Here is an 18,055-nt window from a genome sequence, read left to right as displayed (position 1 = left end):
CATCTTACAAGTATGCTAGCTGTTCCCCTGTTACCATGCTAATGTTAGCATGCTAACGTTTTATGCTAGCATTTTAGCTAATTATTGATCATTTAAACTATATCAACTTTCAAACCATTTCTACATTCCACTAGAATTTCAGTTTAGCAACAACTCTTTAATATTCAAACCATTTCAACTTTTGAACAATCTTAACATTCAAACACTTTCAACTTCGAAACCATTTCAACATTAAACCACTTTAACATTGAAACCACTTCAACATTTAAACCATTTCGACATTCAAACAATTTCTACTTTCATCATTCAATGGGCGTGTGTGAGAGCATTCTTTATCAGTATCATGCTGCATACAAAACGTGCTCATTGTAGCCATTAATCCTGAGTCCCTTATGTTAATCAAAAAAATAATCAGCACAAATGGTTTTATTTATTTTATACATATAAGTTCGATCAGAAAAGATTTTACGCACCTCATCTGAGCAGTCAAGAGTATCCCACCTGTAGAGGCCACTCATTTGACACGCATATTCTGACTTTATAAGCGTTGAGCACAAAAAAACTTCCCCTCATCTTTGTGGCTTTGGCCCAAAGCTAAGCTAAAAATTTTCTTTAGACACAAATTGGTCTGGCTTCTTACGAGTTAATAGATCTACTGTTGTGACCAGCAGGTATGCCTTGTCATGCTTTTTGTTGTTATTTTCCTTGGTTTATATTTCTGTTTCAGTGCTCTTTCCTTTGTTTATGTTCTGGTTGCTATGTGCACACCATTTTCTGTTAATTCATTAGTGTCCCCACGTGCTGTTGCCAGTAATCATGGCCCTTTATATACCCATTGTCATGTTCGTGTTTGAAGGATGAGGCTGTTGATTGCAAGTAACTTAGTTTTTAATAACTCACGTTCTCAACAACATACATGTGTCTTCATGCAGTCTTGGTCTACCACCTTATGTGGCACGGTAAGCAGAATACTAACCAGTACTGCCCCCTAGCGGTCATACATGTAATAACATCTGATCATAACATCCCCCTTTTTCTAAGACAAAATGTATTGACATGACTAATCACATTAGCTGGGTCAGTTATTTTAACAACTTCTCATTTAGTCTAACCCTGACACATATGTGCAGTATGAACAATTTCAAATTGCATAGGCTATCTCAAATCTAAGCCAATACTATTCATAACACTTTCACAACAATCAATATACATTTTGTTCAACATATTTAACATGCATATTGACTTTTCTTTGTTTACAAGTTCAGTCCATCAGGCCTTTTGATTTGTCTTGTGGATCTTCTTAACTCAGGTTCATTTGGAGTAGGTGTGTTACAGTCAGTGTTACAGTCCATAACAGGTGTGGGTATTACCTGAGATTCATCACAGGTTACACTGAGTTCACCAACAGTCCCTTGAGGAGTCTTTAACAGACTGCGACGATTGCGTCTGAGGATTTGTCCATCAGTTCTCACCGTGTACGATCGTGGAGCAACTTCTTGCAGTACTGTTGCTTTTGTACTCCATCCATCAGTATCCTCAATCCTGACTGTTGTTGGTAGTCAGGGGAGGAAGACGCTTGGTTGTTTTGTCATAGAATGAGTTTTGCATCATCATCTGTTGTCGTAGTTTATGTTCAATCTTTGAGGGATTATTTTGTTTTATTATGGTGTTTGAATGACTCGGCAAGATTGTTCGTAGCTTCCTCTTCATCAGCAGTTCAGCTGGTGATAGACCACACTGAAGAGGTGATGGTCTGTAGCTCAATAAAGCCAGATACGTATCAGAGTCACTGTTAGCTGCTTTCTTTAGGAGTTGCTTGAGAATGTGAACTCCTTTTTCCGCTTGCCCGTTTGATTGTGCATAATGTGGGCTTGACGTCACATGCTGGAAATCATATTGCACTGCAAACTTCTGCCATTCTTAGCTGCTGAAGCATGGGCCATTGTCGCTCACTACCGTGTGTGGAATGCCATGCCTGGCGAAGATAGATTTAGCATGTGTTATTACACAAGTTGACGTTAAGCTTGCTAGTAGCGCCATCTCATGGAAGTTTGTGTAGTAATCCACTACCACTAAATAGTCTTTACCTCTGAGATGAAACAAGTCCATTCTTACTTTGTGCCATGGTGCAGTTGGCACCTCAGCAACCACCATAGGCTATTTGCTCTGCTTGTTCCTGTGTTTCTGGCATGATTCACATTTATTTATGAGAGTTTCAATGTCTTTGTTCAGTCCGGGCCAGAAAACTGACTCTCTTGCCCTCCTTTTGCATTTTTCGATGCCGAGATGGCCTTCATGTATCCTGTGCAAAATGTCCATTCTCAAAGCCTGTGGAATAACAATCCTGTCCTTTTTCAACAGCAGTCCATCCACAGTACTGAGCTCACCTCTGACGGGGTAAAATTGTGGACATGAACCAGCCGGCCATCCCTCATTCATGTTCCTAATGACATGCTGTAGCTCACATCCATTGCTGTAGCCTCAGCTATTTGTCTTGACTTTGTGTCTGAGACAGGCAGTGTAGCAGACACCATGTTCACATGACACTGTATGTCCTCATCTGTTGCACTCACACTGTCGCCTGTAGTTGCTCTGGATCGGGCATCAGGAAGGACTAGGTGTTTACCTGGAGTATATATCAGTTCAAAATCATACCTTTGCATCTTCATCATTAACCGTTGAATCCGCGGTGAAATTTCATTCAGATTATTTTTGATGATGGCAACCAGCGGTCGGTGATCAGTTTCGACTGTGAAGGACGGCAGGCCGTACACATAGCTATGAAACCGCTCCAAACCATATGCCAGTCCCAAACATTCTTTTTCGATCCGAGCGTATCGACATTCAGATTTTGTCATAGCTCGAGATGCATAGGCTACCGGTTTCCAGTGCTCATCCTCAGCCTGGAGTAGAACGGCACCAATACCATCTTTGGAAGCATCTGTTGACACTTGTATCCTCTTTGTGTGGTCATAAAATGACAACACAGGTGCTGTAGTCAGTGTGTTCTTGAGTTTTTGCCACTCATGCTCATGTTTTACTGTCCATTTGAACTCACAGTCCCTATGCAGAAGGTCTCGTATGTAAGATGTCTTTGCTGTCAGATTGGGAATGAATTTACCTATAAAATTTACCATCCCCATGATGCGTAGCACACCGGTTTTGTCTGTGGGCCTTGGCATGTTCTGTATTGCACATATTTTTTCTTGATCTGGTTGGACACCACGTGCAGACAGCTTGTCTCCAAGGAAAAGGATCTCTTGAACACCAAACTCACATTTACTCTTGTTGAGTTTTAGTCCATACTTTTGTATGCGTTCCATAACTCTGTTCAGTCTCTCATTGTGCTCTTAGGCTGTGGATCCCCATATGATGATGTCATCAATGTAGACTCGAACTCCATCCAAGCCCTCGATAATCTGCTCCATCGCTCTGTGAAATATTTCAGGTGCTGACTTTATTCCAAAAGGCAGTCTGAGAAAGCAGTGTCTGCTGAAGGGCGTATTAAAGGTACAGTATTCTGTGCTGCTTTCACTCAGTTTCAGCTGCCAGAAACCTTGTGAGGCGTCAAGCTTCGTGAAGTAGCTGGCACCTGACATTTCACTGATGATCTCTTCACGTGTAGGTATTTGATAATGTTCACGCTTAATGCTCTGATTTAGATCTTTAGGGTCCATACATATTCTCAACTCACCATTCTTTTTCTTTGTGATGACCATTGAGTTAACCCAGTCTGTAGGACAAATTTCATTACACCTAGTGTGTGTGACAATCATTGGTACTTTAACTTAACTTTAACTTTACACATACAAACTGTAGCACACAAAAAAGCACATTTAATAAAAAAAAAACTTTATCATGGTCTTACCTTTACTTATAAATTAAGTCCATGCGCCGCTGTTGTGCTGGATAATGCACCCCGCCGTAGAATGCACCCCTGACGGGAGTGTTATATCAACTAAAGCCCACACTTAAACTTTCCACGTGCAAGATTGAATCTATTTAAAAAAGTTATTTAATAAGAAGCCAAAAAGTGCAAAAACAATAATGTTCATGTTGGAGGAGTTGTGAATGACTGAAATATGAAATCCGTGCTGCAGTCTGCAGGTGTACCTAATGTTGTGGCCCAGCAGTCATTCACAGCTCCTCCAACACGACATTATTGTTTTTGCACTTTTTGGCTTCTTATTAAATCACTTTTTTAAATAGATTCAATCTTGCACGTGGAAAGTTTAAGTGTGGGCTTTAGTTGATATAACACTCCCGTCAGGGGGTGCATTCTACGGCGGGGGTGCATTCTCTACCACCAGGAGGCGGGATTACTGCGAGCCTCAGCCAGTGCGTCTTTTGCAGCCGTTTTAGGATTGCTCAGCACAAGAAATACTTACACACATACAGTTGTTGACAAAATACACTGTACATTATATACCTCAGCTAACTAAACTATGGAAATGTATAGTATAGTTCATATAGCAATACGGTCTCACTGCACAGCAGGCCAGCAGTTAGCCGAGTCCGCAATCCATGGTGAGGCTCTACTGAGTGACGTGCCTCAACTGGCTGCTGATCACAGCAAGTCTCTTCTCAGTATTTGAACGGCAAATGTGAAAATTCAGCGATTTTGAATAAAAATAATCTAAAACTGGTGAAGTTAAATGGAAAATAACTTTATAGTATAATCACTGGATACATATAATAATTTTTTTCTTTTTCTTTTTCCATTTTTTTTTCCATGATGGCACGTGAGGCCACGCCTCACCTGCCTCCCCTGACTGCAAGTCACTGCTATACACTCTTTTCACAAGTGCCAGTTCTTCACAGGCTCTGTCACCCAGAAGTGATTCACGTCCCTCATTCACAACAAAGAAGTATAGGTGGTGCACTTTTCCTTTAACTATGACACTCAACCTGCCTGTGCCCAAACATTTAATTGGTTGTCCATTGTAGTCTTTCAGTCCAGATTCTTTTCTTTTTATTTGTGGCTTATTTTTCTTTGCCTTTACATCACACATGCTTATGAGATTTGCTTTCGCACCCGTGTCCTATCTCATGGTGACTACAGTCCCATCTATCATTAGAGGAGCTATCCATTTATCTTCTCCAGTTACGTCATTTACATTGTCTGTTTTTTTTATTTGTTCACTTTCCAAATTTACCATACCAACAAAGAACGTGTCACTGAGATCAGGCTCATCTACTATGTTTACAGTTTTTCCTTTCTTCCCCTCTTTCCATTTGGAGAAGCACTATTTAGCAAAATGATTCTTGCCTTGGCAACAGGAGTATTGCTTACCAAACGCTGGACATTGTCTAGGCTTGTGCTGTGTGCCGCAGCGCTTGCAGCTTATCATCATGTCCTCCGACTGCCGTGCAGGCCGGGTCTGTGTGCGCTGTCTCTGCTGATACGAAACTGCTCCTACCGCTGTCGCTCTGCGCTGAGGCGACTGCAGACATCTCGCTGAACGTCCTCACGTGCTTTTGGGACAGCTCACTCGCCTGGCAGATCTTAATGGCTCCCGCCAGTGTCAGCTCCATCTCTCGTAGTAGCCTCTCTCTGACCTTTTTATCCTCCACGCCGAAGACTATCTGGTCCCGGATCATGGAGTCCTTCAGCGTCGTGAAGTTGCAAGACTGCGCCTTTAGCCGCAAGTCCGTCAGGAAGCTATCGAATGGCTCATGCTGCCGCTGCGTACGAGACCGAAACACATACCTCTCGTATATTCTTCGGAGAACAGTGAGCGTCAAATTTGCTAAGCACTACATCCAACTTTCCATTATCGTCAGGAGTGTCAAACACAAACGTGTTAAATACTTCTATGGCCTGTGGCCCTGCTATCGTTAGCAGCAGCGCTACCTTTCTCGCCTCCGGCTTTGTCTCGTGTCCCATAGCCGCGATGTACAGGTGAAACTGCTGTTTGAAGGTGCGCCAGTTCTCATCAACATTCCCCGTTAGTTTCAAACTCTCCGGTGGTTTTAAATCCATGTCATCAAGTCGAGTTTACTCCTGGTACCATGTCATGTTCGTGTTTGAAGGATGTGGCTGTTGATAGCAAGTAACTTAGTTTTTAATAACTCACATTCTCAACAACATACACGTGTCTTCATGCAGTCTTGCTCTACCATCTTATGTGGCACGGTAAGTGGCACGTAAGTACTGCCCCCTAGCGGTCATACATGTAATAACATCTGATCATAACACCCATCTCACCCTGCCAGTCTTTGTGGGATTTGTGATCGCCACAGGTGACTGTTTATGTTTATGCTAGTTTATGCTAGCCTTGTACTATCATTACTTTTAGTATTTGTTATGCTACGTTAAGCTTTGCCTTGGACTTCCCGTGCGTCTCTGAGCAACAAACTGGTTGTTTTGTATTTTTGCCTTGCTTGAGGATGAAAAGATTCTTACCTGCACACTGCGTCTTGTCCTTAATCTTCCTGAGGACACAACCATCGCAAACATGTGACCTGAACACAACACAGAAATCCTGCAAGGACTGGCAGGGTGAAACCGGTATATAAAGGGGCGTGATTAGTGGCAGCAGGAGGTGGGGATATTAGTCAATAAACAGAAACTTGTGTGTGTGTGTGATCAGCGTACCTAGCAACCAGAACATAGAAGAAGAAGCACTAAAACAGAAAAAGACTAAAAAATAATGAAGATAACAATAACAAGTATGACAAGGCATGACCTAAGGCATGTCCGGAGGTACAGGTCATGACATTTACTTTTTTTTAAGGCAACTTGTATAACAATTAAGAATATGTCACTTTCAAACATAATTCTGTTTTTTTCGTATGGGAAATTGGTTTTAAAATACAACCAAATCAGTCATCAAACAACATCCAAAATTGATCATAGTCGACCTAACAAATTCCACACTGTTACCATGCTTAACTGAATAGTCAACAATACAACTCGGTGGAGTCTGGTTTGATCACCAACCCTGCAGTCGAATCCCCGGACCTTTAAGTCCTCGCCCTTTCTGCCGTTAAAAGGATGCAAGGTAAGTATACTGAACAAAAATATCAACGCAACACTTTTGTTTTTGCTCGCATTTGTCATGAGATGAACTCACAAAGATCTAAAGCTTTTACTATACAGTATATACAAAAGACCTATTCCTCTCAAATATTGTTCAACTGTGTTAGTGGGCACCAAGATAATCCATCCCACCTCACAGGTGTGGCAAATCAAGATGCTGATTCAACAGCATGATTATTGCACAGGTGTGCCTTAGGCTGCCCACAATAAAAGGCCACTCTGTAGTGTGCAGTTTTATCACACAGCACAATGCCACAGATGTTGCAAGTGTTGAGGGAGCGTGCAGTTGGCATGCTGACTGCAGGAATGTCCACCAGAGCTGTTGTCCGTGAATTGAATGTTCATTTTCCCTACCAAAGGCGTCTCAGAGAATTTGGCAGTACATCCAACCGGCCTCACAACCGCAGACCACATGTAACCACACCAGCCCAGGACCTCCACATACAGCAGGTGCACCTCCATGATCGTCTGAGACCAGCTACATGGACAGCTACTCAGCTACTGCAACAATTGGTTTGCATAACCAAAGATTTTTCAGGGAAACTCATCTGCATGCTCGTCATCTTCATTAGGGTCTCGACCTGACTGCTGTTTGTCGTTGTAACCGACTTCGAGTGGACAAATGCTCACATTCGATGGCGTCTGACATGTTGGAGAGATGTTCTCTTCTTGGCTGAATCCCGGTTTTCACTGTTCAAGGCAGATTGCAGACAGCGTGTGTGGCATCGTGTGGGAGAGCGTTTTGCTTTGTAGATCGAATGGCCCATGTTGGGGTGGGTTTATGGTATGGACCGGCGTATGTTATGCACAACGAACGTAAGTGCATTTTATTGTTGGCATTTTCAATGCACAGAGATACCCTGACAAGATCCTGAGGCCAGTGATCTGTTGTTTTGTTCTCTTCATTGAAACATCGTTTTTATTTTACCATCAAGAGAATCACATTAGCATTGAGATCCTAGCTATTGTCCTTATACCTCCTTCCTGTAGCGGCTATAAGTACGTCCTTGTAATGTTACTGACATCTAGTGACCAGTGCTTAATACTACATACAATCACAATCTTTGGGCCATCCCCATTAGCTGTGCCTTAAAAAAGCCATTGATTCAACTACGTAATTGTCGGCTATGGGCAACATCTAATTCATCAGATTCAACTATGAACATTCTTAGATAGAAACAACCCAAATTTGAACAATTTTCCTTTTAACAGAGGAAATTCTCATTGCATATATTCAGCAAACTTTCCTCTGTCTTTATTACAGATTTCAGACCTGAAAGCAGCGCGACAGCTAGCATCAGAGGCCACATCGAAAGGAGCATCGCTGTATGATTTATTAGGAAAGGAGGTGGACCTGAGGGTAAGGGGAAACATTCACATCATTGTTCTTACAGTCCAGTTTTAAAGTGTGTCCTGTGTTTTGGTTGTTTTTTAATTAAGAAATTGAGAACTGCTGCCATTGCAAGACCTCTTGAGATTGGCGAGACTGAAAAGGCCTTGAGACATGCCATCAAAGAAGTCTTGGTTTGTATTTCTTCTACAGAGTTTTATACAATTACCATTTTTAGTGCAGTGGTAGCTATTTATGCATTACTCGTATGTTATTGTGACGACCGGGTCGCATGATGTTGCGAGGTTCGTTCTCCCAGGATGCAAACGGACTTCGGACACAGCGTGCAGGTAGTAAATGATTTATTTTAGGAATAAATCAGACGGGAACAAAGAAAAACGTGCTCATAGCACAGAAGGCAAAAACCAAAGGGGCTAGCGTGGGAGCTAGCAAGCAAAAAAGCCTAGCGTGGAAGCTAGCAGGAATCAAAATTGTCGTCGACTGTTGCATAAAGCAAATTAGGAAGCCAGACCGAGTGAGGCCAGGGTCTAGACTAAATAGCCCTCTGATTAGTGCCCAATAGCCCTCTGATTAGTGCCCGGGCAACAGGTGAGCGTCCCGAACACTAACCAGAGGCAGGTGAGTGCAATCTGATGTCATGGCAACTGAAACAAGCAAACTCAAGAGGTGCTGAAAACACAAGTGACTCGAAAACGTAAACAGACTATGATCCGGCCAGCGGATCATAACAGTACCACCCCCTTAAAGGACAGATTCCAGATGTAAAATAAAAAATAAAACCCAAAAAACTAAGATACAGTTCAAGAGTCAAGGGAGGGCGGAGGGAGGACTTGGTGGTGGGTCGCCAGGCCAAGTGTCACCGAATCCAGCGGGGACGAGTCAGGGTGGCGGCGGCGAATGGAATGCCGCTGCCGCAGGCGAGACGGGGGCGACCACGCAAAGGAGGTGGGCGTGAGTGACGCCAGAACCTCAGCAGCCTAAGAGTTTTACGCCCAATTTGTGGGCGTCGCTGCTGTCTACGCCCGGGGTGTCCATGAATTGGCCCTCTAGAGGGCCGCATGCCGGCCAGCCGGAGGTTGCGGAGGCGAGGAGGGTGGCGGCGCCGTGGGAAGGCCCGCTGGAGACAAGGAAGGAGCAGACGTCGGCGTGGAAGCGGCAGACGTCATCGAGGCAGGCGTGAAAGCGGCAGACGTCGTTGTCGGCGCAGGCGTGGAAGCGGCAGGCGTCGGCGCAGCCATGGAATTGGCAGGCGTTGTCGGCGTGGACGCGGCAGGCGTCGTCGTCGGCGCAGGCGTGGAAGCGGCAGGCGTCTGCGGCGTGGAAGCGGCAGGCGTCGGTGGCGGCGTGGACGCGGCAGCTGGTGCAGGTTCTGGTGCTAGCCTTGGAGCCGCGACTGGTGATAGCCTTGGAGCAGGTACTGGGGCTAGCCTTGGAGCAGATACTGGAGGTGGCCTTGGAGCAGGTGGGGTTGCTAGCCTTGCAGCAGGAAGGGTTGCTAGCCTTGGATCAGGAAGGGTTGCTAGCCTTGAGCAGGGACAGGAACTGGTGCTAGCATTTAAGCAGCGACAGGAGCTTGCCTTGGAGCTGCGACAGGAGCTTGCCTTGGAGCTGCGACAGGAGCTGGTCGTGAAGCCGGTGCTGGTGTGGAAACCAGTCTTGAAGCCGGTGCTGGTGTGGAAACCAGTCTTGGAGCTGGTGCTGGTGTGGAAACCAGTCTTGAAGCTGGTGCTGGTGTGGAAACCAGTCTTGGAGCCGGTGCTGGTGTAGAAACCAGTCTTGGAGCAGGTACTAGCCGTGACTTTGGCGGAGGTGGCCTGGCTGGGGGTTGCGACTTGGCATGCTGAAGGACTGGTGGTGGTGACCGGGCCGGAGTTTACTGCCTGGCTGGGCGCAGCTGTGGCAACCCACTAGCACAGCTCCCAGCACTAGACCCCCCCCCCTCAAAAAGCGGATACCAGACGCGCTCCTTGTGGTCTGGAACCGTCTTTAGGGGTGGGTGGAGGGAGGTCAGGAGGGGGATATACTCCTCCCCTCTAAATTGTCCAAAATGTCTATTCACACCCCCCACTTTAGACTGGGTGGGAGCACAGGGGAAGAAAGTATGTGCAGTGGGCGGAGCAATAGTCACTGGGGGCAGAGCCAAAGTCACTGGAGGTGGAGCTTGAGTCCTGGAGGACAAGGACAAACCTGGTGAGCGGGTCTGTAAAAAAATGTCTTGGTAATGTTTTATTTTGGAATTATGATCCTTAAAAGGCGGCTGACAAAAAGAAGCAGAAGATAGAAAAAATCTTGGTCTCTGATGTCATCAGACGTGGGCGGAGTGACGTCATCAGGGGGCGCCAATGGAATGACGTCATTGTTGCCGCTGTCTAAGTGACTGATAGCCCAGTCGGAGAAATGTTTGGCGAAGTGGTCGATTGGGTTACCAAACATCTGAGGAGGGGAAGCCTGGGCTGCTTGTAGCTTATTGTGTTCGGGAGGGAACAATTGCGGGATTGGCGCGTCTCTGTCGCGAGCCGAAACCTTCTTGTGTGACTTCCGCCTTCGCTGACGCAACCGAGCTGGCTGTGAACGGACTTCCCCGGGCCAGATGGAGTCGATCAGGACCAAAACACCTCCAGGTCCCCACATCATATCGTCCTCTGGAGAACAGCGGAGTGTCTCTGCTTCCATAGCTCGGAGCACCATCCACGCACCTTCATCCACTTCCTCCACGCCCGCCGTGAGAGAACTTCTTGTTGCTGACTTCCAACTGTGACGACTGGGTCGCATGATGATGCGGGGTTCGTTCTCCCAGGATACAAACGGACTTCGGACACTGCGTGCAGGTAGGAAATTATTTATTTTAGAAATAAATCAGACGGGAACAAAGAAAAACGTGCTCATAGCACAGAAGGCAAAAACCAAAGGGGCTAGCGTGGGAGCTAGCAAGCAAGAAAGCCTAGTGTGGAAGCTAGCAGGAATCAAAATTGTCGTCGACTGTTGCATTAAGCAAATTAGGAAGCCAGACCGAGTGAGGCCAGGGTCTAGACTAAATAGCCCTCTGATTAGTGCCCGGGCAACAGGTGAGCGTCCCGAACACTAACCAGAGGCAGGTGAGTGCAATTGGCCATCATGGCAACTGAAACAAACAAACTCAAGAGGTGCTGAAAACACAAGTGACTCGAAAACGTAAACAGACTATGATCCGGGCAGCGGATCATAACAGTTATATAAGCAGTTGTCAACATAAGTGAAACCACAACTCGCTATTGCTTGCACATTTACTTAAATAGACAAAAGTAGAATAGGCAATAATCAAGGATTTTTTTAACCTACGACCGTTTTGTTGACATGATTTTCCTTCATTTGTGCATATTTTTATGTGATATTTAACCATTTCATCTAAAGAGTTGCTGCAGTAATTTTTTTGACAAAGACAAAAAAGTTTTCATACATGCGCAAAAACTTTCTTGTAGTGGCTACCAAACTAAAAAAAAAAAAAAAAAACACTAAAATTTTGATGTAACGTGGTCCAATGTAACGTTTTATTAACGCGATCGTGACATTCACTCCAAATTTTCGCCCAATGTTGCCAGCACTCCTAATCCTCCTTTGTTTATGTTCTTGCTGGGAATGCCTGAGCTTACGTATCTCTTTCTGTTTGTTGATTGATGTCTACACCTGCCGCTGTTACCAATCACTCCCCTTCTAATGTCCGTGTCACCTTGCCTGTACTTATGGGATTTTGGTTCGCTCTACGCAACAGTTACGTGTCTTCATTGCAACACTGAGACTTTTTTATTGTTCGCCGTTGGTGATCCTTTGATACCCAGTTAGCTTCACGCTAGGCTGTATGTTTTTGTGCCTCGTACTGGAATTAAACAAGCATTCTTACCTGCAAGCTGCTTGCTGCCGTCCTTTGCATCCTGCAAGAGACGACCTTTGCAGACATGCAACCAGATCGTAACACTTACACAATAAATCTTTATTAAAGTCTCCAAAAAGAAGGAATCAAAAATAAATAAATACATTAAAATAACAAAATATTGACCCAGTGATGTTCAAACCTACCGCTGGTGGATAGTGCCCACTTCATTCTGTGACGTGGGAGCACAATCTTCCATTCACTTCCCGTCACAAAAGGGCAATATCCACCACAGAGGTTTAGGCAGCTGGGCTACAGTGCATAACTTCATTCCAAAACAAAAGGGTAAAAAATAAGGATTTCTATATAACACGATTTCGGGGATAACTTCTTTCAGGGATATTTTTTGTACCTCAACGACCATGTTATTTTTTTAGTTGCTGTGATAGTGTTAATACCGCCATGCTTTTATTTTGTACTGAAAAGTTTTTGTTTCACACTGCTTCTTAATGACGACGTTATCATGACAACATACGTCAACATAAACCGACCAATTTTTAACATTAATGACCCCTTCGTGGCTCAAATTTTATGTGGACAAAAGTGGGTTGTCATTTTGAAGGGTTGTCGACATAAACGGGACCAACCTACTCTATTTTTTACCCTTTTTAGAAATTGTCTTCATATATTAGCATACGCATAAAGTCTTTGTTCTTTATCAAGGAAAGTGTGGAGAAGACCAAAGTGATGATGAGGAATGTTGTTTCGGATGTAGCCAGTCTGGATGCCAAGAAAGAAAAGAAAAATTTGCAGTTGGAGATGGTCCAGAGGAGACTCCAGACATTGCAAAGTGTGAGGTTGGTTTCACGCTTCCCTTCATCAGATGTAGGAACTGCCTTAGACCAGTGTTTCTCAAATAGTGGGTGTTAGTGGTGAGGTGTCATTGCGTTTGTGAGCAGCAGGGGAGATTTTTATTATTCAATTATTTTTAATTTTTGGAAATATTTGTCCAGCCACTCTGACAAATTATATTGTTGAGATTTTGTTGATAGGGAAGTTGATCAATTCCACTGTTTAGATTTTGGAGAGCAGTGCAAAAAGAGGCTCCAGGAAGGTTAAGACAAAGACAAAACGAGACAAAGAAGCAAAGTAGGAGAGAGAAGGGAAGCGTCCGCCTTTGATGAGAGCCAGAGAGAAAGATTATTTGTGTTTACACTCTAGGTGGAAGCAGTGCTCAATTTAATCAACATGCTGTCTGTTCTACCCAGTAAAAGTAGTAAGTACACAGGAACATGTGGACAGAGCTAAATAAGGTAAAGAGTCAGTAACTAACAAACTAACTGACTAACTAACTAATGGCAATGATTACTGGCGGCTGTAAAGACTGCAAGTATCCTTGTTTACAAATGAAAGACACATAAAAACAATTTTCAAGCTTCTTGTTGTAACGCAACATAAAGCAATTGTAATAGAAACAATTTAAATAAATATAACAAACAGTATATATTTCAAAATAATTTCCTAGAACAAATACATACAGACGATGCTTTCGAATGCACAAACAACACAAAGCTAACAAGAAGTTTAAATGTGCAGCAGGACTGAGCATACACATAACTAGATAGCACAGTGGGCTGTACAGTCGGTTGTTATTAGGTTAAAATATTTGAGAAATACGTTTCTGAAATATTTTATTCTGTGTGGTTTAGGTGGCGAGTTCTTGTCATTTTGTGTTGACAATGTGTCCTGCAGCCAAAGCAGCTAAAAACTAATGTTCTGGACAGTGGAGTTGTGCAATACTACACATTTTGGTATCATTTTGGTATAAACACAGGGCCAGTATTGCAGATACCAATAGACCACCATCGGTACCTGCAATACTGGATCTGCCAACTGTGATTTCCTGTGAGTCTGAAGGGTGAGCAGTAAAAAAAGGAAGAATGGATGTCTTTTACCAAGATGTCTTTTGTTGATCTGTCAGGCCGTTGTTTATGGATGAATACGAGCAGATCGAGGAGCAGCTGGAGGAGCAATATAAGATGCAGGTGGAAAACTTTTCCAACTTTTATTTTCTTGAGTCTCAGCAGGAAAAACATCTCAGACAAGAGGTATGTGACTCTGAAATCCTATTAGACTATTTAAGCAACAAATTGTTAACATTTCTGAGACACCAAAAGAAAATCTGAAAGTTGATATGATCTCAAAGAGTTGTTTCTCAATTTGCGCTCTTCTATACTTGCACCAGGTTTTTTGAGTGTTAAGTACATACACATTTAGAAGTACGGTATAATGCGATAGACCCATAGACACTTAAAATCCTCAATCACTGCCATCTTTGCTACACAGCGGAAAGAAGGGAAAAACTGGAATCAATGGAGGCTGAGAAACCACCCGTACTGGTGGAAAGTAATGGACAGAAGAACAAGCGGATATGCCACCAGCTTGTGTAATGATAGTAATACATTTTGAACAATATTTTTCAAATGGCAACTTTATGGCTTTAGGAAACACTAAAATAAATCAAGAATAAACATTAGATCAAGCAGAGTGAAAAAAAAAATGGACTCAATCATATCTGATGAAAAAAAATATGGAATCAGTCTGTACATTTTCATTTTCAAAGCTAATACCTGCATCAGATTAAATGTGTTCATTAGTCTGCAGTTGAAAGGAGTGTTCACACCTTAGAGAGCTGTTACACCAGGTGATCATGGCTCCAACACGAGAGATGTAAATTAAAACAAGGGAGAGGATTGTCAAACTTCTTCAAGAAGGTAAATCATCACAAATCTAGCAAAATATGTTGATTGTCACAGCCAAATCTGTTCTATGAAATCTGTTTTACAACCTTCTATTGTGTTCAAAGAACACAATAGAAGGTTGTAAAAGGCAAGCATACTGATAGACCAAAGAAAACATCAAAGCAAAAATAAATGTAAGACAAATGGGCGAAAACTGGAATCACCGTACAGAAAATCTAAACGAAAGTCGTCAACGACTAAACAGAAAAAAAACAAGGTTACAACGGGCTAAGGAAAAGCAATTGTGGACTCTGGATGACTGGATCCCTCACTACCGTCACCATGGAAACAGGCTGCGCCTCCCTCCATGCCTTCAGTAGGTTTAGATGGTAAATTTGTGTGCCTCCACCCCGGTCCGAGCGCCGAACCTCGTAGTCCACATCACCCACTTGCCGTGTGACCTCAAAAGGACCTTGCCAGCGTGCAAGTAATTTGGAGCTGGAGGTTGGGCGTAATACAAGCTCTTTTTCTCCCGGTGAACATTTTCTAAACTGGGTCCCCTTGTTATACGCGCGCTGCTGCCGTTGCTGGGCGCGGAGCAAATTCTCGCGTGACAAGTGCCCCACCGTGTGGAGTTTTGCTCGCATGTCCAAAACGTACTGCATTTCGTTTTTACTGGAGCTTGAACCCTCCTCCCAGCTTTCCTTAATTAGGTCCAGCACTCCGCGCGGCCTTCTGCCGTATACTAGCTCGAAAGGCGCAAAGCCTATGGAGGCCTGAGGTACCTCCCACATCGCAAACATTAGGGGATCCAGCCATTTATCCCAAATTGGTTTGTCCTCGTGCGTGAACTTACGGATCATGGTTTTCAGCGTTTTATTTAACCGTTCCACCAGCACATCTGTTTGTGGGTGGTACACACTGGTGCGGATCGCTTTAATTCCCAGTAACCCGTATAGTTTCTTTAACGTGCGTGACATAAAGGACGTGCCTTGGTCCATCAGAATCTCTTTCGGGATTCCGACTCGGGAGATGACCTGAAACAGAGCTAGCGCAACACTCTTGGCAGAGATGGAGCGCAGGGGCACTGCTTCCCACTGGCACAATAGGATACGTGTGCACATCCCCATGAATACACCTTTTTTGCCCACGTGTCGCCTGCCTCAGAGCCCCGGATCGAACCAGGTTTTGGTGGATCATGGACTGTTTACAGCCCGAATCCACCATTGCCCGATATGTACTCCCCTGTACCCTTACCGGGACACAATACGTCTCCCCTGGATCGGGGGCGGGCGCTGGGGGTCCGACAACCCGCATCACCTGTCCCACCTCCATGAGGGAGCAGTCTCGCCTCACGTGACCGGGCTGTCCGCACACCGGCCCTGGTGCTCGAGGTGCCGTCTGCGGGGGAAGCCCCCTTTCAGGAGCGCCGGTACCCTGAAAAGGAGCATAGGGAATATTACAACCCCTGAAACCCCCCCTTGATACTGCCATTGGCTGGTGGAATGGGTGTGGTGTGGTGTGGTGCGGGGTGGCCATGTCCGGGCAGGGAACCTGCTCGTGGGTCCAGGTCACCCCCTCCGGTTGCGCGAGTCGTCTTCGCGGGGCTGGGATGGGCCTTTCGGCTGCTCTCTGTGCTGGGGTGGGCCTTTCGGCCAGTCTTGGAGTCGCCTCCCGGTGGACCGCCAGATGGTCTTCGGCCAGGGTCACTGCGGCCATCAGGTCCCGCAGACAGTGGTAGCGCACCCACGCGGCGGTTCTGGCTGGGATCGAGTCCACAAATTGTTCGAGCAGAATTTGCTAAAACATTTTTTTAATGTCCGCCTCCTCTGGCTGGAGCCACCGAGCTGCCATGTCCCGCAGTTGCTGCGCTAACGCAAACGGCCGGATCCGGTCCCAGCCGCATCGCGCGGAATCGCCGCCGGTGGTCCTCCGGGTGGGTGCCGACCCGATCCAGTACTGCGAGGCGGAGGCTGGGGAAGTGCACCCGGGCAGACACCGGGAGACTGAGCGCCGCCCGCTGCGCCTCCCCCTCCAGGAGCGGCAGCAGCTTCACGCCCCACTCTTCTTCCGGCCAGCCACACGCCGCTGCCGTGGCCTCGAATACATTCACAAACGCTTGGGGGTCTTCAGCCTCCGCCATGCGAGGAGGTGGACGTCCCCGCTCCTGAAGCCCCTCCCGATCTACTCACCAGTGTCTGCAGAATTTGTGTCTGCTTGCGGCCCGTTTCCATCTGCTGCTGCGAGGTCGCTGACACCTCTGCCAGGACTCTTCCCACCGCCTCCGAGGGGGTCGTGGCCGACATTTTATTCCCGGTCTTGCTGTATTGGGCGCCAAAATGTGACAGCTCTGTGTCGCAGGGTTCTTGTCAGGACCGACAGACTGTGGCCAGGCTTGTTGCCAAGATTACAATGTTTTATTTTTCAATGTTACAAAGTCTTTTCCCTTCTTTCAATTCTCAAAGTCTTTCCTCTTTCCTCCTCTCCCGCCTTCCGGCTTCCCTCCCTCTGGCTTTTCAGCTCCCCACCTGCGGTCACCAACGCTGCTAATAAAGAGACAGGTGATTAGATAACTCGTTCCAGCTGAGATATCCACTCACCTGGCATCTGCTTCACAGCCGGCTCCTGCACATGCCCTGCCCGCAGGTGATGCATGGACCACGCCCCTTCCACAGTTGGTTATGCGAGGAGGAACCAAGATGTCTTCCTTTAATACGAGCAATTTGATCTCCCACCTCTTCAAGAATTATAAGGAGCTACACGATGAATACAAGCGGAAGATGGATGAAAAGCAAACACCGAAAAAAAGTAGTACCACACAGTTTACAAGCGGAAGATGGATGAAAAGCAAACACCGAAAAAAAGTAGTACCACACAGTTGTCGCTTAAACACTCCGCCTAAAGGGACAAGCGGTAGAAAATGGACGGATGGATGGATGGATGGCTGACTGCTAGGCCACTTCAAGCACTCACCACTAGATTGCAGCACATTTGTGTTACTCATACAAATACGTTAGAGCAGGGCAGATTGAGCCCAGTTTATAATTCCCTGTTATACAGTATACCAGGAAGTT

The 18,055-nt window shown here is 45.4% G+C and overlaps 1 protein-coding gene across 1 annotated transcript in view; it reads left to right on the top strand.

Annotated features, from left to right (window-relative positions):
* LOC133636655 (clusterin-associated protein 1-like) overlaps positions 1-18,055 on the top strand; it is a 31,711-nt gene that overhangs the window by 6,019 nt on the left and 7,637 nt on the right. Inside the window, exons 5-8 of the mRNA XM_062030425.1 lie at positions 8,307-8,402; positions 8,483-8,566; positions 12,964-13,097; positions 14,222-14,348. Coding sequence (XP_061886409.1) covers positions 8,307-8,402; positions 8,483-8,566; positions 12,964-13,097; positions 14,222-14,348 — 441 coding nt within the window. The remainder of the gene's footprint in view (positions 1-8,306; positions 8,403-8,482; positions 8,567-12,963; positions 13,098-14,221; positions 14,349-18,055) is intronic.

This window comes from Entelurus aequoreus, linkage group LG02 (genome assembly GCF_033978785.1).
Source record: "Entelurus aequoreus isolate RoL-2023_Sb linkage group LG02, RoL_Eaeq_v1.1, whole genome shotgun sequence".
NCBI lineage: Eukaryota > Metazoa > Chordata > Actinopteri > Syngnathiformes > Syngnathidae > Entelurus > Entelurus aequoreus.
The sequence above is the reverse complement of the archived record's forward strand: the minus strand, read 5'-3'. Positions and strand labels throughout refer to the sequence as shown.